We start from the raw sequence: 25,708 nt of genomic DNA on the forward strand, positions 1-25,708 counted from the left end.
ATGGAAAAGAAAGATGCTATAAAACTAAAAAATGTAATAGACGATTTTAAATCTTATGGACAACCCCTAGTATTGTTTTTGTTTTGTTTTTTCTGTATTCCTTCATAATAATCTGCCTGTTCTGACTTTTAATTGTGGAACTATTACATTATGACACAAATGTTGTATACCTTTATTATTATCAAAAAATTGCATTATTTTGATAAAAAAAAAAAAAAAAATGAAATGAAGATACACACATTTTTAACTTAGGTTGCAATGTACCATTTTGCCCCCTGTAGACCCGGGCCTGCCCTCATGTCCTTGTCCATTTGTCCTATCTCCTCGTTGCCTTGTATTTGCCCCCTCCTTTCTTTCACTGTCTCCTCGTGCCCTTGACCCGTCTCCTCGTGCGCAAGTGTGTTCGCTCGCGCTCCATCAATCAGGTGCAGGTTGCATGGCTGTGCCGTGACGTCAGAACGCAGAAGAAACGGCGGGGGCGGGGTCTGCTTTTTTCTCTTTTACGCATGCGCACTATTGCCTGTCAGTGTGTATCTTTCTGAACCGCTGTCATTTTTATCATCAACACTGCCTCCGTTATCGCTCCCGTCTCGTTCATCATCAGCACCGCGGAGAACGTCTCTTTCCCTGCCGGTCATTTTGGACGCCTTTACCCTGCAGAAGCATGAGCGTGGAGGCGTATGGGCCCAGCTCGCAGACGCTCACCTTCCTGGACACGGAGGAGACCGAGTTGCTGGGAGCGGACACGCAGGGATCCCAGTTCGACTTCACGGATTTCACGCTTCCGAGCCAGACCCAGACGCAAGGCCAGACGCAAAGCCAACTCGACTGTCAGGTATGTGTCGCCATTCGGGATAGCTGGATGTCAGATGCCTCCCCTGTCCGGAGCAGGCGTAAATCAACCTGAAATCAACACGCAGGCTACTGATGTGCCGTTCGTGAACGAGTCTTTTGAACGGTTCCTTAATGTGAATCGGATCTCATTGTAGTTTTTATACATTTTTACACCAATTAAGGCAGAGCCAGCACAAGAACCAGCACAGAAAAAGAGGAAGCAATAAGTTATTTTTAAATTATTGTTATTGTAGTGAAACGTTGTATTTAGATAATGTGTAATTTCAAATTTCAAACGGTTCAGACAGTTTGAACCATTTCTGAGACTTGGTCATTTCTTTCTGCGCTTAGTTTGTTAATAAAATTAGTTCTCACACTTTGATCATATAAATACTAAAAGAGCCAGTCTTTTGAACGGCTCTTTGTAACGAACGGACCCAAAAGATTCGGATCCCATAAAAGAGCCGAATGTCCCACCATTAACGCAAGTAGCTAACAGGCTATAGCCACCTCCGGGTTTAGCACTTTGACGCCTTCTATCTCTCGCTAATTGGCTAAACGGGGCGCTAGCTGTCAGTGCGCTAGTTGTCAACAGCGCTCTAGCTAGCAGCATCATTTGTTAGTTTTTTTTTTTTTTTTTGCAAAGTCAGCCACCGTAAAGTTATAAAACAAGGCACAGGCGCTGTCAGTGGATTTATTTGACCATTTAAGTCCATAGTTCGATGTTTAGCACCTGTTACTCATGATATAAACCCTTGTTCTCATTTCGTGCACCTGTTTATGCTGTGAACCGTTACGTTAACAGCCGGTCCCTCCCCCTTCCGTTGACTTCTATGGGAACTCATTTGTTGCCATAGAAACGGACAGAGACATTTAAATAACCCATCATTTGGAGTTATTTTTTTCTATGTTGGTCAAGTTATATCAACTACATTGAAGGGATACTTGTAAATCTTTAGGTTTTGTCTCTGGTGGCTATTCACTTATCTCTCACTAGTTCTAAATCTGAACAAAATATGCAACTATAATGGCCCCAGATAAATTATAATAAGATAAGAGAGTACGTTTATTGGTCCCTAATGGAGAAATTGTAGTGTTGCAATGTAGAGTTCAAAAACAATATCCATCCATTCATTTTCTTCCGCTTATCAGGGGGTTGTGGAGGCAGCAGTCTAAGGAAGGACTCCCACACTTCCCAGAACAGAGGAGAATATAAATATACAGTCAGAAATTAAGATAAATTAGAAAATAAACAAAAACACACTATTTTAGAAAAAGGAGTAATAACTATGGGTACCTTCTACACTACAGCATATGGGCAGGAATAAATAGCAGGTAGAGTGACTTCAGTGTATTGTAGTAATAATGTACACCATTGTGTTATTGCACATGAACACTACAGGTGGATGACACTTGTACAGACACATGTAATATTTATATTAGGGCTTCATGATTTTGGGAAAAAATATCGAATTGCGATTTTTCAGACATTTTTTGTGATTGTGATTCCATTTGCGATATATGTTTAAAAAGTAGGATTCTGTTCAGAGTGCACATTGTAAACAACTCCCATGAATTTCCGAACAGGCTTGTAGAGGTCTAAACTACAGACACAACAGGATTTTTCAGTAAAATATTTTGTTCTGTGTAAAGGACATTCTGTTGATACTTTGCAGTGACATCACGCTGGGGTGTTCTGCATGTATGTCTATGGTGGAATGTTTAGGAGTTCCCATGGTGACACAATGCACACATTACCAAATACAGCCAAATAAGTCTGAAAACTCAAGGAAAAAATTGATCCGTTGCTACAAAATTCCATATACCTTCCTTCATATATTTTATGCCTTCAGTATGCATCTAACATGTAGAAAATAGTAAATGAAAAAAACATTGAATGAGTGGGTGTGTCCAGACTTTCAGCTGGTAGTGTATATTCTGGTAATAATTGTGAAATATGGCCTATTAATTGAATCCGTTGTCCACACAGGTGAATGTTCCGGATGGAGTGCTAGTGAATGGAGATGACCCTGTGCTAAAGGCCACTCAGCTGCTGGCAGAGCTCAACTTTGAGGAAGACGAAGAGGATGCATTTTACAGCAAAGACCTGCCTGTGCACGCATGCAGGTAATGACAGGGCACTTTTCATACATCAGTGCTCCTCCCCATAGACCTCGGGTTCTAAAGTTTACAAGCGACTGTTATTTTTCTAACCACAGTGCAAAATGTTCGTTGTTAAGAGGAGGTATTACGCAAAATTGACTATTTGGAACTTTCTACCATATTATAACTTTGTTCCCTCATGAAAAAAACATGCCTGAAGAGGTTTTAGATGTCATTCAGGCATGTTTGAGTAATCTAGTGATCTTTCCCAGGCTCTATCCGAACTATCCTATCCGATGACATATTTTGACCTCCAGAACTGTTTATACAATATATCTGGAGTAGAGAAAAAAATTGGGTTTAAGTCCTTTTAATTAGAGATTGACCGATATGATTTTTTTTCTTTTTTCTTTTCATGGCCTATGCCGATTGTTTAGAATCCAGAGTAACTTGATGGCCAATAAGGTTTGCTTATTGTTTTGGGCCGATATTTGGAGCCAGTTTTGATCATTTACCCGAAATGATTCATTAAAATTTACTAGATACTCATCCTCAGCCTTTTTTAACCACAAGAGAGCCATTTAGTCACATTTTGAGCAATTACCTCATCCCATCCCAAGTATTCAAATAAAGCTTTGTGTGTAATCTTTATGGAGCTGGCCGGCCAAAACAAAATATCGGCCTTTGCTGGAGATTTAAGGTCAGCAGCTGATACTCTAAAGTGCAAATATCAACCCACCGATGTATAAGTCTATCTACATTTAATCCTGACTGAGAGCGTGTCTTTACCACAATCTAGAAACTAAAAGTGACAAATTCTTGTTTTTCAAAATAACTCATGACTCATATGTTAGTAAAAGGCTCTTTCTGGTGAATAGATTAGATATTATTGTCACTTGTTTCCATTATGTAATTACTTTTGTCTCCTTGTTTATCTAGTTACTGTGGGATCCATGATCCAGCCTGTGTGGTTTACTGTAACACCAGCAAGAAGTGGTTTTGTAATGGCCGAGGGAACACATCTGGAAGGTAAATATCTGTCATTTTGGCTTTATATTGGATCAATTGTAATCAGTATTTTAGTCAAGCCAGATTAGACTTTGCATGTGAATCAGATGATTTCACAAAGCATTTCAGGGTTTCACAAACTTCCACACAAACCTGGTGGATGTAATTTCAGAGATGAAGCGTATCTGATTTGGACCAGTCGTGTGGCAATAATGATGATGAAGCTAAATACTGTTACTAATAGAAGCATCATGGCTCTGACTGTGTAAAGGCACAGCTGAAAAGACATTACAGCATATTATATAGCAATCATTTGTTTAACACTTGGCAAAACAGTTTTTCAAAGCACTATAACCAGGGATGCACCGATCCAGCTTTTTATGTTCCCATATCAATGTCGATACTTTGGCTTTAAATATCTGTTGACCACTGAAATCAACTTATGTTAGGGCAGAGACTGAAAATATTTATTTCCTTTTAACACAAACAGCATTTGGGAAACAATTATCCAAATGTTATTTATCACATAAAGTAACTACACAACAGCTTTGAAAAAATGCAAGTTAAATATCACAAAATGTTTTGGGCCAATATTGGTAATTATTACGCCAATTTATATATCAAAATGGGATATCAACTGGACTGATATCTTGGGACCAATATCCGATCCATGAAAATGTTTTATATGTGCGCTGATATCTGATACCAGTATCACATCAGTGTATCCCTAAACATAACCTGTAACATTTTATTGATGCATGGTTTAGTCAGTCGGAGTAACAATCATTGGAAAGTGCCGTCACCAGCTCATAATCATAGTCCCATTTAATTCAGTCTTAAATCAGACAATAAAGGGTAAAAACTTCCGTCCTAACTTAGGAGGATCTATCCACCGCTGTTACTTTGTATTACTTCAATTATCATATCATTCAGAACAAAATATGTAACTTCTTTTACCTGAGATGTCCGCACTGTGACCATATTTGTATTGGTGAAGAAAACATAGATGATAAAAAATAATATTTTATGCCATTATGCCACTGACACGATCACCCTAAAGCAGGATTTTGCCCCAAAAAATATTCTACATGTACAGTATTAATGAATAAGAGCTGCAATAAATAAAGGAAATACTTAATGCGTTATAGAACTCTCTACAGCTCAAAGCTTCAGAAAAGTACAACAAATTACAAAATTTCCCTACTAGTAGAAAGAAAAGATACCCACGATAAATATTAGTCTAAAATATAATATCGTGTTTCGAATGATTAACCGATATGGTATTTATTGCAACATGCCTATGTGTCTCTTTGATTGGTTAATCCGCCTGTCAGTCACGCTCTCTGGAATCAGGGCTACGCTTCCAGACCTTTTGTCTTTGTAAAGTTTTGTCAAAGTTTGTGGTTCTGGCTGGTGCTTGTTAATCCAAATGTTTATGTTTGTACTGTTAAATGAGCACAGATTGCAGTTGTGTGGCTTTAGGCCATAACACACATCTGGGAATGGATTCAACCTTGCCACAACACATTAATGACTTAAACTGAACTGCCCAAACATTGTTACAAGCGTTTCTGAAATACCTTTGCGGTGAGAATGAGCTCATTTTAAGCTTGTTAATCTAAGTTTGTCAGCTTGATCCGTGTGATTTTTCCTGTTTTTATCAAAGCCACATTGTGAATCATCTGGTGAGGGCAAAGTCCAAGGAGGTGACCCTTCACAAAGACGGCCCCCTCGGAGAGACGGTCCTGGAATGCTACAACTGCGGGTGTCGGAATGTTTTCCTCCTCGGCTTCATCCCAGCCAAAGCGGATTCTGTCGTGGTGTTACTCTGCAGGTACATTCGTAGTTAAAAGTCCGAAATTATGCAAAATTGACTCTTGTGAGCCTGTTTAAGCCATGTTATGCTGTTACCTCATGAAAAACAGACCTGGAGCTGTTGTTTTGTTTCATTCACACATGTTTGAATAATCCTGCATTATTTAGCTTTCCCCATCTGCAAAGTTCAAAATGCTCTGTTCCACCTTATGATGTCAAGTAGTGGTTGTTTTAAAATTAACAGCTACATTTTACCTTTAGTTCAGTAGAGATTGGAAATTCCAGGACTGAAATCAACCAAATGTTTCCAGTGAAGGTGTATGGAGTTTAAAAACACAGTGGAGCACTTCCTGTATTATCTCATGACATCTCCAGGTAGAACAAAGTTTTTTTCTGTTTGAGAGAAGAAGGATAGATATGCTGGCTTTGTGCATTAAACATGTGTGAATGAAACAAAACACAACTCCAGGTATGTTTGTGATGAAGGAACAACATTATAGCATAGATCATAAAATAACATAATATGAGCCTTTTAAATATAAATGCATACACTACCACTCAAAAGTTTGGAGACAGCCTCTTATTCAGTTTTTTTTCTTTACTTTTACTACTTTCTACATTTTATATACATACGGAAGACATCAAATATATGAAGTGAGATGTATGGAGTTATGTAGCTAAGAAAAACATCTTGCTTCATATATTTGATGTCGTCTGTATGTATATAAAATGTAGAAACTGAATGAAAGGGTGTATCTAGAATTTTGACTGGTAGTGTAAATACATTCTTGTTAACCTTTGTCTTTTTGTGTGGCCTCTTCATTACCCTCTGTGTGTGTGTGATGTTCAGGCAGCCGTGTGCAAGCCAGAGCAGCCTGAAGGACATAAAGTGGGACAGCTCTCAGTGGCAGCCGCTGATCCAGGACCGCTGCTTCCTGTCGTGGCTCGTAAAGATCCCGTCTGAGCACGAGCAGCTAAGGGCCAGGCAGATCACAGCACAGCAGATCAACAAACTGGAGGAGCTCTGGAAGGTCTCAATGAAATATTTGACACTAGAGATAGACTTTTTTTTTTTTTTTTTTTTAGATGTATTGGTTGGTCAATATATCAGGCCAATATTTGCATTTTTACTGTGTACATAAAGCTTCATATGAACAGTTTAGTGTGAAGAGGATACTGCACACAAGGTGACTACACTGCTCTCTTATCTAATTTGTAGTAAAACACGTTGGAAGATGAGTTTGTAATCAAATAAAATGTATATTTGAGGAAAAATACATATTGGTCTAAAAATATCCACAGAACTTATCGGCCATCGGTTTCTTTGGATTCTAAAAAAATGGTATCAGCATAAGCCATGAAAAAACCCATATTGGTCGATCTCTACTCCATTCTAGGGCTGTCAAAAGTATCTAAAATCAGATCCTACTCGATACTAAAACCAGTATCGAAACTAGATATTCATTTGCGTCTCGATACTCGACCTGTCATGATAAATTTTGCACGATATATTGCCACAGAATAGACAGAATGTACTGCATCATTAAAAGGCATGAGCTGCAACAAATCTATGGCAGAATGAATTAAAAGTTAGCCATAGAAGTTATTTATTCTACATACCACAGCTCAAATCTTATCTTATTGCATACATGGAATAATCTCCCCACTATTGCAAAGAAAAAGTACACACGATAAATACTGAACCTCAAAATATATTGTTCCAGCTTTCATATATAGAACAGTACTAAAAAGTCACATTCACAGGACAGAAATGAACTTTTCCTGAATAGCTTTACAATGATCTTGACCTGTATCAGAACAAGTATAAGACACATAGGCAATATACGCCCATGGACCACTATGGAACCTACCTGGACGACTGAGTTATTACATATAAGGCCACCTGCTATAATGTAAATACTTGTAACAAGCATTGAAAAGCATTTTAATTTCCAACCGCATGTTTAAACAGTTTTTCAAATGCCCTACAGGTGGTATCGGTTACATTTCACAAATCACATTCAGAAACTTGGCCCTTGAAATGCTCCCAACACCTCGTATAAACAAATGCAAGCTGGTACGCTGCATCAGATTTGAAAAACACAACTACCACATGTATGAAAGCATAAACAGGTGGCAATCTCTAGGGCTATAATCTGTTATTTGTGTAGTCGATTAATCGGTCAATGGTGTATTAGTCATCCAAAATTTATATTAATGGACTGATCTCTTTATTTAGTTTTATGTGTAAGGCAGGTTAATTTTATGAATCATGAGTTCTCTTGTGTGTGTAAAAAAAAAAAATATATATATATATCTATCTATCTGTCTATATATATATATACATTTCGGAGAGTGTCAGAGTCGAGGAGATTTCATCATGAAGATCATCGAGGGAAGGTCAAGGGTTTGCAGCTCTGTAGACAAAGCAAAAGGTGGCCCCTTCGTGGATTTCAAAAAAAAAAAAAAAGAAAAAAAAGTTGTTGTTTTTTTTGTTTGTTTTTTTTTAGAGCAGTTTGGGTTAGAGACATAGAGATGCGTAATAGTTTTAACAGAGGGTTTGTCACTCCCTCTTTTAGTCAGACTAATTGGCAGCACATGTCTTTAGTCCACTTCAGCCCTAGTAATCCCTTTATGTTTGTTGTTGTAGGAAAATCCCAGTGCGACTCTGGAGGACTTGGAGAAGCCCGGAGTGGATGAGGAGCCCCAACATGTGCTGCTGCGGTATGAGGATGCGTACCAGTACCAGAACGTCTTTGGGCCACTGGTCAAACTAGAGGCGGACTACGATAAGAAGCTTAAGGAGTCCCAGGTGAGGAACAGAAGCAGAAGTGATGGTGCATGGGTTGTGTTCATCTGTGTTTTGAACAGGGATGGCATCGGAAGATATCGATACAGATTCTTCAATATCTGTATTGTCCGATTCAATTTATTTTTGTAAAGCCCAAACACAACAGCAGTTGCCTTTTAGGGCTTGATCGGATCATTGATTTAACCAACAGAATGTCAGAACATCTAACAGTGAAACAGACACTGGTCAATAACAGGCAGGCAGACTGGCCAACATAGAAAACAAGCAAATTGGTGACTGTCCCAGAACATCCCCTGTCGTTAGACAAGCAACAAGATCATGGAGAAGGGTCCCCGTGCTATGGTGCTCACTGGTCCTGATGAGGTGCCCCAGCAGCACTGAAAGCTGGGTCAACCACAGAGGACAAATTTCCCTATGTAGACAATAAAGGGTATCTTAACCTGGAATTTGCAGTTCCACTGTCAGTTTGCAGAGTTGTTGACCTGATTAATATCTCTGTAATCGCTGGGCCTATCCATATGAAACAAAAACGGCACAAAGTTCAACATTTTCTCTGTCAGCATAAATAAAAAGTCAAATTATTTTTTCCCAGAAAGGATTCAGAAAGTGGTGCCACTATCCAACCCCAAAGACATGATTGTTCAAAGGATTTGGGGATATTGTTTTGATTAATATTATTATTATTATTTGTAGAACCAATCCTAACAAATAATAAGGACCATCTGAAATGATGACATCATCAAACTTTATAACATGAACATGACCGATTCTGTTGATTCTTTGCAGAATGAAATCAAACACCTAAACAGGACCAAAAAAAAAGTGCAGTATAAATCCATTTTGTATTTTTTCTTGAATTTTCAGTCAATCTTAAAACATTTTTACTGTCTTTGCTAATGTGTGTACTGTGTCACCATAGTAACTGTTGAATATACATGCAGGACCCCCCCCCCCATCAAGATGTCACTGCAAAGTATCAATATGTTTTGTTTTTTGTTTTTTAACTGAATTTTTCAAATTGACAGACTCAAGACAACATTACAGTCAGATGGGACTTGGGACTGAATAAAAAGAGGATTGCTTATTTTACGCTCCCAAAAACGGATTCAGGTGTGTTTGCTTTGTATTGTTTAAATTAAACTGAGATTTTTCTTGTAATAAATATGTAAATTGTATTGTACATTTTCTTTGTCTCTTCACCTCTGCAGACATGCGATTGATGCAGGGAGATGAGATTTGTCTGAGATACAAAGGAGACTTGGCTCCACCGTGGAAGGGCATCGGGCACGTCATCAAAGTGCCTGACAGTATCCTTTTGTAGTTCATATTAGTGTTGTCACGATACTTAAACTTCAAACTTGATTTAGATACTCAATAATGATTCCGATGCCACAATTATAATTAAAAACATGTTTTCTTCAGTAATAAAGATTTTATATTACCATGTGGCCTTATAGTGGTCCATGGGTGTATACTAATCTATGTGTTTTATACTTGTTCTGGTACAGCTTAAGATCATTCTAAAGCTATTCAGGAAACGTTCATTTCTGTCCTGTGAATGTGACTTTTTTTTAGTATTTATAAATGCATATCTAGTTCGATAATAGTTTTACTATAGATTTAGTATCTGACTTTTCAATACTTTCAGCATCCCTAATTCAACCAAACTGAAAGAAATCTTGAGTTTACGCCTCAAGTTTTTATTCTAAAAGTGCAGGGCAACACTGCCTCCACGTGGTTGTGTTTAGGAACTACAATAACAATGTTTTTTTCCCCCCTCAGTCTACTGTGGCTGCCTATATTTAGACACCACCACATTACATAACAAACAGTGTTCTGCTCTGGGTCCTTTGCCCAACCGTGAATGAAATAACCGGTGTTTGAGATGCTCCCTGACTGTGTGAATCAGACTATGGAGATGAGATTGCCATTGAACTCAGAAGCAGTGCAGGGGCTCCAGTTGAAATTCCACACAACTTCCAAGTGGACTTTGTATGGAAGTCTACATCCTTCGACAGGTACAGACTAGACATATATGTAATTGGGATCTATGATATCGGAGGATTCTTTCAGATATCAGCATCAATCCAACATTGAAAATTTTGTCGATATTTGATACTGATACATTTTTTCTGCACTGCCCCAGTCTGTGTGTCCATGTGTCACTCTCAGTTTGTCATCAGTGCATCAGAGTTGTCTCTTTGAGCAGCCTTAAGACTGAAAATATGAATTTATATCCCATTTACAAAAATAAGAAGTTAATTTGTAAACTTCATTATAACTTAACATACATTTGGTCTGTACTATAGATTTATAAAACTTAATATTAGTTTCAGTAAAGATCAGTTATGGGCTATAATAGCAAAACAAAGAACAGATGTCGGTATTGGCTCAAAAAATCCGTATTGGACCATCCCTATAATGTAGCAGTAACGTATTATGTATTTAAAATAAGTGAGTAAAGATTTATTTTACATAGCTGAGTTGTACTTCAAAATGGATTTATTGTAAACAAAACAAATCAAAGTTTATGATCATATTCACACTCCTACTGTTATCATACTATTCAGAAGACAAACAAAAACAGATGTTCATTAACAACTTGACTTAAACTAAACACTTAAAGGAGCGTCATATAACTTTTCTGGTGGAGGGACTGCCACTTGCTTGTCTCCATGGAGATGTTATTGTTTTGTCAGGGTTTTCCTCAGTATGGCTTCTCAACCATCTTACCAATGCCCATTCACATCTGATCTCAGTAGCTAAGCAGGGTTGGGCCTGGCTAGTGGAAAACCCCTCTAGTGCAAACTGTTGTTCTGTCCATAGGCAAGACACTTAACCTCAGCCTAGTGTGAGTGGTGTATGAGTGAGTAATTGTTGGTGGTTGGTGGCTGCAATAGTTGCTTACCACCACCAGGAATAGAGTAAATGAATAATGCAATCCAGCTGGGTGTCTTGAAAGGCTCTGCTGTATGTAAATCAAATGTATTGTCTGTCTCCAGGGTCACATCTCAGATTTTTTCACTGTACTTTTTTTTTTAGCATTGAAAATACTTGTTAATAAAGAAATCAAAAAATCAAAGCCATAATGTGGAACATCTCAGACAAAGCAATCACCTCTCCATGGAGACGAGCAGGAGGATGAGCACTGATACCTATACTGGTACTGAATAACTGCATCAATAATGAAAAATTAATATTGATATCATTTAAGCTGATATCCTGGTTGGGCTTTAATAATAAAATACAACTTTTTAAATAAAATAAAACTTTTTACAAGCTGATTTTGGCCTAGAACATCTCGTAATTTTTTAACTTTTATTCATACGGAGCTGTTCAGTAGAGATGAAAGTGCACAACATACTGTGGCCCATTCCTGCTCATCACCTTTAACAGCTGCTGCCCTTATGTAGAAAGTCCAGCTCCATACAGGGCAGAACAACCACACTGACCAACAACCTGTACCCTCAGTGCCCTCTCTGCCCCCCTCCCATGGGCAATAACCACACCTACTAATACAATAACTGGAACTGAACTGGACTTTTCATTGTTGCATAATGATATAAATACCCCACTGACTGTATGTCCCTGTGATGCCCTTTATGCTGCAGCTAAGCCTGTTACTGTTTATGACACATGTGCTGCACCGATGTCATTATTGTGCTGTTTACACTGAGGTTATTTATGGGGTTATGGAATGGGTTCTTGCGCCTTTTTTATTGCATTTTTCATCAAAATTGTGCTGTATGTGAATTTTGTCGTTTTCTATGACAATGACAATAAAATCTTGAATCCTGATGTGAAGGATAAATAACAGTTGTGTAACACAGTTGTATCTTTTATGTAATAAGTGAACAGTGTTTTAAGGAAATAAGTGACATTTTTCATCCCTACACTGGTGTCGATATCGGGTTGATAAAAGTATTGTCATTAGTATCTGAACTGAAAAACTGGATCGATCCATCCCTAAGGCAGAGCCCCCTCCTCCATATAAATAACACAGTACACTTTTAACATTGACCCCTTGTCTTTTTTCAAACACTTTATTCCAAAAGATTTTCTTTATATACTTTGCTGTTTTAATGTTTATGTTGCAGAATGCAGAGTGCCCTGAAGACGTTTGCTGTGGATGAGACGTCAGTCTCTGGGTACATTTATCACAAACTGTTGGGACACGAGGTGGAGGACGTGGTCATCAAGTGTCAGCTGCCCAAACGCTTCACTGCCCAGGGGCTGCCAGACCTCAACCACTCCCAGGTGACCCCAGGTTTAGATCAGTCACATCCAGTAATTAAAGTGCATATAATGGGTTTTCATGTTTTTTCTAGTTTTGTTTCATTTGTCCAGTGAGTGCACCACACTCTCTTTTTCATGAGCACCCTGTTAAAAGAACAATACAAACAAAACAAATAACTACATAGGTCCATTTAAAACATTAATAATCTGGTGATAAACATTAATAATCGCATCTGCACCTGTTTTTAAAGAGCATGAGTTTTGCATGTCCTTGAAATGTATTCCATTTCTGGGAAGCAGAGTTGGACAGAACCTTTATTAAGTTCCCATATCAAAGTTAAACAAACAAATGAGCAAAAAAAAAAAAAAAAGGCTTATTAAGTCTAAGTCTTATTAAGACTTATTTAAGTCTTATTAAGTCTTATTAGTCTAATTATAGTTAAATCTTAAAAAATAATTATGTTAACGTACCAAAACCTGTCAAATACACTTTAAAGAAGACATATTGTGCTTGAGCCTGCTATATAATTAGAATCCAAGACACTTGTGGATCATTATGTTATAATTATGTTGCATATTGTAAATAACAATATTCATCTAAAATTTAATAAAAGAAACAAGTCCACTGACTTCCACATTAGTAAACTGCGGTGCCCAATGGGAATAGACATTGTGTAAACGTCATCACAACAAAGTTGTGATGGCTGTGAAGTTGTCGGCTCCTCCTATAGAGAGCTGCAGATCACACTAGCAAGTAGCATATGTATGTGTGTGTATGTATGTATATATATATATAATTTTTTTTTTTTTTTTGTGCCAAAATGACTACGCAATGTTACCAAATCCTACGCATATCACATTGAAAACAAGCGGGTTGATCAGCAATATGGAATTTTGAAAAGAAGAGATGAAAGATTCCTCAAACATGCACGAATCATTCCAAAGACAACTTTGAGAGGGTAAATGAGAAGAAAACCACTTTAACTTGGTTAAAAGCTCTGAAAAGTCAATTTTGCAGAATAGGTCTGCTTTAAGTTTGAATGTCCTTCATCATGCTTACACAGTTGGTCTTCTTTTTGAAGGTTTATGCAGTAAAGACAGTGCTACAGCGCCCACTGAGTCTGATCCAAGGACCACCAGGCACAGGAAAAACGGTCACCTCTGCCACTATAGTGTACCACCTCGCTCGACAAGGCAACGGGTACGGACCCACAACATTATAGCTGGATTCATTGTACAACTCAAGATAATGTCAGAACAGGCATTGATACTAAAAAGTCATATTCACAGGACAGAAATGAACCTTTTCTGAATAGCCTTAGAATGATCTTGAGCTGTATCAGATCAAGTATAAGACACATAGACTGGTATACACCCATGGACCACTATGAACCTACCTGAGGGATCACACAGATATAAGACCACATGGGAATATAAAAGAATGCACTATTATTTAATGTTGAAAATCACATTATGATTTCTAAGGAAAAAGTGCTTTTATCATCATATCAGAATCTGAATTGCATATTATTCTGTAGTAATGAAATCGAGTTTGAAGTTTTAGTATCATGACAACACTAGTTACAATGGTGGCCATATAGTAAAATTCCCTGATTTGAGTTTTGGTGTAAGTGTGTACTTTTGTAATGTTTTTTTGTGTTTTCGTCAGACCAGTGTTGGTGTGTGCTCCCAGTAATATCGCAGTAGACCAACTAACCGAGAAGATCCATCAAACTGGACTCAAAGTGGTGCGACTGTGTGCGAAGAGCAGAGAGGCCATAGACTCCCCCGTGTCCTTCCTGGCTCTGCACAACCAGACCAGGAACATGGACAGGTCATTTCAATGTCTTTAGCTTCTACTCACCTCTGTCACTCTACAGTTCACACTACCAGTCAAAACCTTGGACACAATTTTCATTTTTATTTTGTCTTTCTTTTAATTACTATTTGCATTGTAGATTCCCATTGAAAGCATCAAAACTATGATTAGATGTTTAAAAATATCCACCCTTTGCTTTGCTCACTGGCTTACACTCTTGGCATTTCTTGACCCTGAGCCACAGCTGTGAAATGAAAACCATTTCAGGAGATTTCATCATGAAGCTCATTGAGAGAAGGTCAAGGGTTTGTAGAGCTGTAGACAATGCAAAGACTGGTTACTTTGAGGAATTAGAATATAAACAAATATTTAGTTGAGTTATTTAACTTTTTCTTCGCTACATAATTCCACATATCTAGCATCATATATTTGATGTCTTCCATATGTATTTAAAATGTACAAAGCCGTAAAAATAAAGAAAAAAAACATTGAATGAGAGGATGTGTCCAACCTTCTGACTGGTAGTGCCCTTCCTCAGCTCATGTCCACATTGTGTGTGTGTGTAGCATGCCTGAACTGCAGAAGCTGCAGCAGCTAAAGGATGAGACTGGGGAGCTGTCCTCCTCCGATGAGAAGCGCTACCGAGCTCTGAGGCGCACTGCTGAGAGGGAACTGCTCATGGTACATGCCAATCTCCACACAAATGGTTTTCATATTTCACTTTATTAGCTACACTACCAGCCAAAAGTTTGGACACACTCTCTCATTCAGTGTTTTTTTCATTATTTTTACTACTTTCTACAATTTAGGTACATATGGAAGACATCAAATGTATGAAGCAAGATATATGGAATTATGTAGCAAAGAAAAAAGTTAAATAACTCTTTAATAATAATATATAGCACCATTTGCATTGTCAAAAAAAAAAGTAATAGTTATTTAACATTTTTTTGCTTCATATATTCTTCCATATGTGTCAAAAATGTAGATAGTAGTAAAAACAGAAACAAAAAACATTGAATGAGATGGTGTGTCCAAACTTTTGACTGGTAGTGTATGTATAACTGCTTTCACAGAGAAATGAGATACAACACAAGTACAGTGCGAGTTTTGTAGTAACTTCTAGAGCTGCACAATATATCTCAAAAGTATCCATATTGTAAAATATGTCGCAACAACCGTTTATGTAAGTAAAATGGACAAAAGGGCAGATTGCATTCATTATTGTCTTATTAGATCTTACATTAGAGTTGGGTTGGGTAAACAAATGCCCAACTGCTCTGAGTAGAATTAATTTAAAACACTGAAATAACTCATAACAGTCAACAGTTTTTCAGATTCACAGATGAGACATTTCAAGTTGTAGGCGTGGTAAAAGCACATTAAACAACGAGGAACATCTACTCCACATTGGCTCCTCGTCGTTCAGTTCTTACATATTGTGCCAAAAGCAGGCTATATTAAAATACTGCAATAATATTGTTATGGCAATACTAAACATAGTCATCTGATATCACATGTTTTTCTCATATGGTGCTGCTCTAGTAATGTCTGTTTTGAATCTTCAGAATGCTGATGTGATCTGCTGCACGTGTGTTGGGGCTGGAGATCCTCGTTTGGCCAAAATGCAGTTCCGCTCCATTCTGATAGATGAGAGCACACAGGCCACTGAACCGGAGTGCATGGTCCCTGTGGTACTCGGCGCCAAGCAGGTTAACTGAGATTACTGTGATAATGAAGGATATTTTAATTGATACTTTGCAGCTGATGTGATCAACATTCTCTGGGGGTGCAATGCATACTAAAGGCACAGCTCTGTTAGTCAAGGTAGAGTTTAATCTGAGCTTTAATTTAACACAATCTGTCCATAAAGAACTGACTTGTGCTGTTAAACAAGTTCCTCTCACATGACATTACAGTTACAAACTAGCTAAGGTTTGTCACTCTCAACTTTTTGTTGAAAATCAAACTCCTAAACATGATCATGTACGCTCATATTCATGATAGGTTCCTGAAAATGTGCTGTTTAAATAAATGTTGTCTTTTTTTCCTTAAGTTTTTAGATTATTTTTAAACTTTTTGGCACCTATGTGTGTTTGCTAACATGTGCCTTGTGTCACGACTAACTGCTGAAGGTTCCACCCTAAACATACATAAAGAGCTTTACTCAGGGCAATGTCACTGCAAAGTATCAGTCAATTCATTGGTTCATGCTGTTCTAAAGTGTGTGTTGTGTGTGCAGTTGATCCTGGTGGGTGATCACTGTCAGCTGGGCCCTGTGGTGATGTGTAAGAAGGCAGCTAAAGCGGGCCTGTCCCAGTCTCTGTTTGAGCGTCTGGTCGTGTTGGGGATCAGACCCATCCGGCTCCAGGTGCAGTACAGGATGCACCCGGCTCTCAGCGCCTTCCCCTCCAACATCTTCTATGAGGGCTCTCTGCAGAATGGAGTCACTGCTGGTGCGTTCAATACTTGACTTTACTTTTGCTAATAATAAGTAATTGATAATAATACCAAAACCATGACTGCATTAAATATTTTGTGTTAAAGATGGAGTATGTAACTTTTTAGCCAAAAAAACTAAAATCAAAGCATGTTTTTTTTTTCTTTTGTTCTCTGAAAATCTTAGAAAAACATACAAGCTGAGTAAGGACGCATCTCCACAAACCTGACTCATGTGGCATCGATCAGGGCCTGCTCCTGCTTGTTTCCATGGAAATGTTCCTTTGGCTATAATCTTCCACAGTATGGCATACAATTAATTTAGCTTGATGGAAAATGTTCCAAAATATGGTTTTAATTTTCTATTTCCATGGAATCATGCAGGTGATGTGCCACCTGCAGAGAGTTACGTTACTGTACCTACAAAAATTAAATTAAAAACTAAAAAATTAAAAAAGACAAAGGGAAGTTAACAGAAGGGACAAATCTATGCTGCTTATCAAATATTTTTTATTTTTATGTCTATTTGTCTACTTCTCAGTTATACAATTATACATATTGAATACCTTCATTGGACTAAATGTGTTAATACAAATATATATTGCCTCAAATAAAACCAAAAAGAGTTAATCAAGAGTAATTTGGTGAATTTTTTTTTTTTTTTTTTTAGCTGACCGGATGAAAAAAGGCTTTGACTTCCAATGGCCACAGCCTGACAAGCCAATGTTCTTCTACGTCACTCAGGGGCAAGAAGAAATCGCCAGCTCAGGAACCTCCTATCTCAACAGGTTAAAGAAGACATATTGTGCTGTCAGCACCTCCCATGGATAGCTGCTGATCATCTAATGAGTAGCAGATTTTTTCATTAGTACCAAATGTCTACGTGACATGCTGAACCCTATCTGTATCACTGATTAAGAAAATACATTTGGAGAATTAAGTACGTACAGAGGAGTGGGTGTGCATCGGTGGATGTGAAAACAAGAGTTGATTGGAGCAATGGCATCTTGAGTACAGCAGTATAAAGACTAATCAAACGTTTACATATCACGCTAAATATGACTTTGAGAGGCTAAATGAGAAGGAGAACAACATGGTTAAAACCTCAGAAAAGTCTAATTTGCACACTAGGGGCAAATGAGACTTAGACATACAGCTCTTTGTTGTTGCTCATATTTTTCTGTTTTGTCTTTCAATAGAACTGAGGCAGCCAACGTAGAAAAGATAACCACTCGACTGCTGAAAGGAGGAGCCAAACCGGACCAGATTGGAGTCATCACGCCGTACGAGGGTCAGAGGTCATACCTGGTCCAGTACATGCAGTTTAGTGGATCACTGCACACCAAGCTCTACCAGGTTGGTGTGGGTCTAGTACAATGTCAATTATAACTTTTTTAATTAAAATTAACTTTAATTTAATTAGCTAAAGAAACTGCGGTACTGTTATTAGGGGGTACTCAAAGTAAGACAACGCGTGTGACATACTAAATGATCAGTATGTCATGTGTTGTTTGTGCAGGAGGTGGAGATTGCCAGTGTAGATGCGTTCCAAGGCAGAGAGAAGGATTTCATCATCCTGTCATGTGTCCGGGCCAATGAGCACCAAGGCATCGGCTTCCTGAATGACCCCAGACGCCTCAATGTGGCTCTCACCCGTGCACGGTAAATACTAGTGTTGTCACCATACTAAAAACAAACTCTATTTTGATACTAAGGAATAGACCAAATACTCAATACGGATTCAGATATCACAGTGATATCTTTCTTTAGACAATAGAATGGGATTTTCAGTATTAAATCATCGTACCTTCTTTTATATTGCCATGTGCTCTTATATCTGTGTAATCCCTATTCAGGAAAAGTTCATTTCTGTCCTGTGAATGTGACTTTAGAATCGACAACTGCTCAAATGAGTATTAGTTTTTGGTATCGATTAGTATCTGATTTTAGATACTTTTGACAACCCAAGTAAATACATAGATTTTTCTTGTTGAACCAGATCCAAAATGTATCACACTAAAAACAGTGTTTGTGTAATACCTCAGCCATCCAGTTGCGATCCACAGCAAAACATCTTCACTCTAAAACTTTTGTCCATTTGACACAAATGAATTTTTCTTTTTGTCTTTTGTCCTGAATTGTCCTCCCCATCAGATATGGTGTCATCATCGTGGGAAACCCCAAAGCCTTGTCCAAGCAGCCGCTGTGGAACCATCTGCTCAACTACTACAAGGAGCAGAAGGTGTTGGTGGAGGGACCCCTGAACAACCTCAGAGAGAGCCTCATGCAATTCAGCAAACCCCGCAAACTGGTCAACACCATCAACCCGGTGAGCCCCACATCTCCATCTCCACTAATAGGGTCGAGCTTTTTCAATTCTGCTACTACAGCTTTAAGTATCTGTTGATGCCCGATATCAACCGATACCAGTGCAGAGACTGAAAAAAAGCATTTATTTCCTTAAAACTAAAATAAAATACGCAACTGTGTTAAATGAAAATTCAAACATTCTGAGGGTTTCTGGGCTCACTATGACCAGTAAATAGTCTTATTACATGAATTTCCAACCACGACATCAGAAGTTGGAAGCCTATATCCGATCCAGTACATTTTTCAGTGTTAGTGTCTATATCCGATACCATTATTGGATCAATTATATGTAAACAGGCAGATTAAACTCATGATTTTCAAGTTTAATCTGCCTTTGAGGTTGAGTTGATACATAGAGATTCGTAATTGTTTTGAGAGCTTTTGCCACGCCCCGTTTTTAGTCGACTAATCGATCAGCAGCATATGTCTTTAGTGGACTACAGTCACCTGTTTAAACTATGTGGTGTGTGTGTCTTTGGGTTTGCAGGGGGGTCGCTTCATGAGCACTGCCATGTATGATGCCAGAGAGGCCCTCATCCCCGGATCTGCCTACGACCGTAGCAGCAATGGTAGGACAAAAAGTGAACAAAAGGCAGCATTTAGATGTGTAGTTTTCTGGTAACAAAAAAACACCTACATTTGCCTAGTTTACACTTAAGTTGCAAAAAATGACTAGGGCTAGACATGACTATTAAAACACCATGTACACAGTTTAGCAGTAAAAAAGTTGATTAGTGTTTATTTCCACTTTAACCCTTTAAGGACTGAGCACACTATGGGCCAGTATAGCTCACCTAGACGTTTATTCTTTTTTAGCCATAAAAATAATCTTAAACGAAATATCAGAATTTACTGCATTTTTTCACACAACAACTTCTATTTTACACATCCATCCGTATGTTTTCTTTTACGTATCGAATAAATGACTGGGAAAATCCCCGCAGCCCCCACGCTCTCATTCGTCACCTTCGAGGGACAACAGAGGCAGATTAACGTAATGATGGTAAAAATATTTAGCCTTTATTATGCCTCCGCTTTGAGACGCCGTTTGAATTTACATGAGAGCACGACTGGTTGCGGAGTTACGCTGCTGGAAAGTCCGCAACCGCGCTCTATCGGCGCCGATAGCTGTCGACGCTATAGGGTTAGTAAGATTCTTTTTAATGATGAGTCTAATCCTCCTGTCGTCCCTCAGGGCGCTCCAGCCTGTACTTTCAGACTCATGATCAGATCGGGATGATCGGCTCTGGAGCGAACCCTCTGGCCTCTCTGAACATCCCCATTCCCTTCAACCTGGTGATGCCCCCCCTTCCCCCACCGGGATACCTGGGCCAGGTGAACGGCCCCTCGGCAGGTCAGAGGCACATCTACACTGTACACACCTGTGTTAGAAACATCTGCCTTATATTTGACAACAAACCAGATTTTTGTTTCTTGTATTTCTGAAAGCCAAAAAATGTACTTGCTCCTAAATCAGCTATAATGTTCTGGATGACTGAGGAAACTTTATATATCTAAAACTTTGTTCTTTACTAAATCAGGTCAACTGGACAGAGTAGGCCAACCGAACACAGCCAAACCCCCCACAGGTCTTTCATCTTTGGAACTTTGGTGTCACATATAGGCGTCTCTAGTTTTCCTGAGTCGTCAGCACTTTATTATAAGTTGATATAATAGGGTTCACATGTGTTCTCAAATTAATTTGAGTTCCATCAGAAAATATTTTTGGATCAATTATATGACAAAATATAGTGTGTTTATGGTGCCTTGGTGTATAATTAATTTGCAATATTTTTGGACTTCGGGTCTAACCTTGGACTACATCTTTATTATAAAAATTATGCAAACAGGGAAATCAGTTCATAGACGCTGTAATTAACTAACAAAAAATGTCCTGGAAAAGTCCTGGAAAATGATCTCAAGCAAAGTCTGGGAACCCTGTCCTGCTTTTTGACTTAATTTAGTCTTAAACTCTGGATCCCACTTGGATTAAATGTTGTCTTTGCTTGTATGCAGGTCGCGGAGGCCTCAAGGGAAAGTCCGGGGGTGGAGGAGGTCGAGGGGGCAGGCACAGGGGCAGGAACATGGGTAGCAGTGGTGGAGGGGGGGGCCGCGGAGGGCACAGTCAGGACCTGGGCTCTCAGTGCTGCTCCCAAGGCCCTCTCACACAGACTCCTCTCACACAGAGCTACATGAGCCAACACTCCCACATGAGCCAGCCCGGACTGTCCCAGGCCGAGCTCTCACAGGTCAGTGTAGCCCTAAACTGCTGAGAAGGAATGAGACAAATCATCTCCCTGCAACTCTTTTCTCTCTGGTCTCTGGTCACAGTTAAGCAAAAATGTGAATCAAGTAAAGTGTGTTAGTTTAGCTAGAGAGTTTGTAAGCAACTTGGACCATCTTATTTGAAAAGACATGTACATGTTCACTTGTTCTTTTCCACATTTAAATGTTTGGTTTGACACAAATTTTGTTTTATTTTGCTGTTGATTTCAGAACAAATTTTTTCTTTCATTCTTTAGCCCCAAATGCAAATATTGAATTTTTACTTTCCCAAAAGGAGACCACTGTTGGTCAAAAGTGATGTCTACAATTGCATACTGCACATCATTTGAAAACTCACCTTCCTGCAAAGTCATTCATCTAATTAATTCAAACTAAAATGGTACATGTGCCTTCCAGGACAGTTACCTTGGAGACGAGTTCAAATCTCAGATGGATGTGGCTCTATCCCAAGACTCCACCTATCAGGGGGAGCGAGCCTACCAACATGGGGTGACTGGACTGTCCCAGTATTAGACTGTAAGTGAATACCCTCATTTCATCTGCATAGTCTGTATTTTAGATATCTTTGTATGCACTGTGAGTTCTTCAAATGTGATTTACTAATATAAGTGACAGAAAGACACAACATTTTTTATGATTAGATACAATTGTAAGATGCCTCTCTTACTGTGATTGACGAACAAGAATTGGAGCTGATACTTAGACAGCCTTTGGGTAATTTGATAAGTGCTTTCACAGCTCTTCTTTGCAGTTACAGGCTGCTTTGACAAAGTGGATGTGACATTGTTAAGCAAAGGTTCCCACTTCCCACTAAATAAGAAAAAATTAATTTAAGTACATCAAGAGTAAATCCAAAGCACTGTGCCCATGTCAATTGGTATGGTTGAGACCTGCTGAAAAAGCTGAGTGGTGTATTTTTAACACCTTCATCATTTGAGCAAACAAAACATATATCAACAAATAAACAAATAAAAATGGCCAGAAGAAAACTATCAATTCAGTTGTTTCTGTTCAACAAAATCAACACAAATCACAATCCCAACATCTGAATCACTACATCTGAAGCTTTAATAGATCTGAAAAACTGTGCGAAATATTTCTACTTTTTACTCTTGTAGTACTTTTTTTTAATAGGTACTAATATTTTTACACAAGTAGATTTTTTCATGTGATACATTTACTTTTAATTTGCCCTGGTATCTGTACTTTTACTTAAGTAACAAAATTAAGTATTTCTTCCACCACTGTATATCTGTGTAATCCCTCAGTTGTCCAAGTAAGTTCCATAGTGGTCCATAGTGTATACTAGTCTATGTGGCTTTATACTTGTTCTGATACAGCTCAAGATCAGTCTAAAGCTATTCAGGAGAGGTTCATTTCTGTCCCATGAATGTGACTTTTTTAGTACTGATACCTGTTCAAATGAGTATCTATTTTCGATTCTAGTTTTAGTGTCTGATTTTTGTTTGAGAACCCTAGTACTTTGTGTGTGTGTTGCAGGTTACTAGAAGGAGCTAGGCCTATGTTCTGCTTAGTTCGACGGTTTTAACGTGGGTGAAGGCAAAAAAGAACCAACATGGATACCCGTTTTTCCACTGCTACAACCGAAGCACCACTGTGTGAAAAAAGGAAAGAGCGCGAGAATCCGACCAATCACAAGCCAGGGGATCGTGAGCCGAGGTAGACAAGATGGCCGACCTGAGACGCGACGGGGAGAGCCAGGACCGCCCAGGCACAGCGGCGCACGGAGGGGATGCGCCACACCACACGCTCCCGCACCCGAGGATCTTACAGCAGGATAGTTGGGATTCTTGCCCCGAAAGCCGGAAAAAGAGGAGATATCTCACGCTATTGTCCTCCAAAGAGACTCTACAGGACGAATTCTGTGACTTGGAGAGAGGAGCGGACACAACTCTTGAAGCGTTTGAAAATACTAACTTTCCTTTCAAACTCAGAGCTTACATACGAAGCATTTTGGTCACAGTTGAGCAAAAATGTGTGTCCAAGAAATGGCTGCCTCTAAGTGAAGAGAGGTGAACGCAGCTTTTAAGTGTATTAATGTTGCTAGAGAGCATGCAAATAACTCAGACCAGCTTAGATTTGCACATTTGAAAAGAAATGTACATGTTCACTTGTTCTTTTATCCATTTACATTTTTGGTTTGACACAAATTTTCTTTTTAGTTTGTTGTTTATTCCAGAACAAGCTTTTTCTTTCTTGCTTTCTTTCTTTAGCCCCAAATACAAATATAGATTTTGAACTTGCCACTTGACCACACCACTGTAGGTCAGTGGTGAGGTCTATATTAAAAGTCACTTGTTTGTTGGGGGATTGTGTTAATACATTTGAATTTAATGCAAAACTTAATTATAAATCTGTTCATTCAGAAATACATAGTTGTAGTGTTTTAGACATTAGAACTTGACTTGTATTTTCAACTGGGCAATATGGTTACAGCAGATTGAATTGTGAGTCCAACCCTGTAGCGATCTGATTTGGAAAAATTGACACATTCTGAATAACTTCATGCTCAAACACAGAAACATTTCTCCATCACCTCTGCAATGCTTTGAATGATTGACAGCTGGACTTAACCAATCGCAGTGACACGTGAACGATAAGACGCAGGTGACTTTAATCGCTACAAAGCAATATAAAGATGCTAAGAAAGCATGAATCCTAATCAAATCGAAATCGTAATCTGGCTTCACAATGGATATTATTGTGATATTGATTTTTTGGCATATCACCCACCTCTATTCTCATCCCACTTTCTTGCATGAAAATACATGTCACCATATCCTCCTGAGTAACTTGGGCAGCGTACAGTGAGTATTGCAGTATAATATATCATTCTAAACCAGCTCTATTTTATTTCCCACAAAGGCAATGGTTAACAGAAATGTTGTTCAGATCTTTTCATTTTGTTGTTTTCAAATAGTAGTGTGTGTTTAAGAGACATTAATGAACCCTGGAATGGTGAGCATTGTTTTAGTTTCAGTCTTGTTCCCTGTCACTCTGTATGATTTCATATATACACCAGTCAAAAGTTTTGATACACTTTTTCATTTCACACTTGTTTATTTCCATGATTATTTCCATTGTAGATTCTCACTGAATGCATCAAAATTATGAGTGACACATATGGCATCTACTATAGTAAACAAAACAACAGTAACAACACAACCTGAACCTTGCTTTTGGCACTTGCCCTTTCTCGACCCTGACAAGGCACAACTGTTGAGTTTTCACTTTTTTCCTTTGCTCTATACATCTTGCACTGTATATATCTGTATGTATCTAAAATGTAGAAAGTAGTAAACGTAAAGAAAAAAAAAATACATTGAATGAGAGGGTGTGTCCAAACGTTTGACTGGTGGTGTATATGTTTCCATTGTTCTAGTGCATATTATTAACCTTCCTCACATGCTTTTGTCCTTTCTCTAATAGAAATCATGCCCCACCTTTATATGTTAAGTTATGCTTTTGGTTTTGCTTTGCTTTGTTTGCAGATTGATTGACATGAACTTTCTCATGTTGTTCACCCTCACATTTAATCATCATCGTCATTATTAGTGCTTGTGGTCATTAAACTTTGTGTCTTGAGAATTAAAACGTTCTTTCTTCTAGACGTTGTGTTTAGTTTTGGTTGTCTTTGTTTTTAGTAAAATCTTAAATACACTGGCCAAAAAAAAGGTCACTCTAATATTTCATTGTTCCGCCTTTAGCTTTGATTGACGCATTCACTGTGGCATTGTTTCGATTTCGCTTCTGCAATGTCACAAGATTTATTTCCATCCAGTGTTGCATTAGTTTTTCACCAAGATCTTGCATTGATGATGGTAGAGTCTGACTGCTGCACAAAGCCTTCTCCAGCACATCCCAAAGTTTCTCAATGGGGTTAAGGTCTGGACTCTGTGGTGGACAATCCATGTGTGAAAATGATGTCTCATGCTCCTGAACCACTCTTTCACAATCTGAGCCCG

At 38.5% G+C, this 25,708-nt stretch overlaps 1 protein-coding gene across 1 annotated transcript; it reads left to right on the forward strand.

Annotated features, from left to right (window-relative positions):
- Positions 1–528: 528 nt before the first annotated feature.
- Positions 529–25,351, forward strand: upf1 (UPF1 RNA helicase and ATPase). Its single transcript, XM_033981818.2, has 24 exons — positions 529–835; positions 2,825–2,961; positions 3,877–3,966; positions 5,612–5,779; positions 6,611–6,791; positions 8,411–8,572; positions 9,598–9,682; positions 9,781–9,879; positions 10,482–10,590; positions 12,670–12,829; positions 13,891–14,009; positions 14,478–14,642; positions 15,194–15,308; positions 16,196–16,339; positions 16,870–17,083; positions 17,737–17,854; positions 18,266–18,422; positions 18,586–18,728; positions 19,221–19,395; positions 19,924–20,005; positions 20,632–20,790; positions 21,453–21,685; positions 22,119–22,238; positions 23,223–25,351. Exons 1-23 carry the CDS (start codon positions 665–667, stop codon positions 22,233–22,235), a joined length of 3,303 nt encoding a protein of 1,100 aa, XP_033837709.1. The 5' UTR covers positions 529–664; the 3' UTR covers positions 22,236–22,238; positions 23,223–25,351.
- The last annotated feature ends 357 nt before the right edge of the window (positions 25,352–25,708 follow it).

This window comes from Periophthalmus magnuspinnatus, chromosome 17, assembly GCF_009829125.3.
Source record: "Periophthalmus magnuspinnatus isolate fPerMag1 chromosome 17, fPerMag1.2.pri, whole genome shotgun sequence".
In the NCBI taxonomy this organism is placed as follows: Eukaryota; Metazoa; Chordata; class Actinopteri; order Gobiiformes; family Gobiidae; genus Periophthalmus; species Periophthalmus magnuspinnatus.

Bases quoted from the DNA above. Each gene is read 5' to 3' on its own strand.
- upf1 (XM_033981818.2), top strand. From the start codon at position 665: ATGAGCGTGGAGGCGTATGGGCCCAGCTCGCAGACGCTCACCTTCCTG. The intron at 17,084-17,736 runs GTGCGTTCAATA...TTTTTTTTTTAG, and splicing joins GCAGAATGGAGTCACTGCTG to CTGACCGGATGAAAAAAGGC. The intron at 21,686-22,118 runs GTCAGTGTAGCC...TGTGCCTTCCAG, and splicing joins CCCAGGCCGAGCTCTCACAG to GACAGTTACCTTGGAGACGA.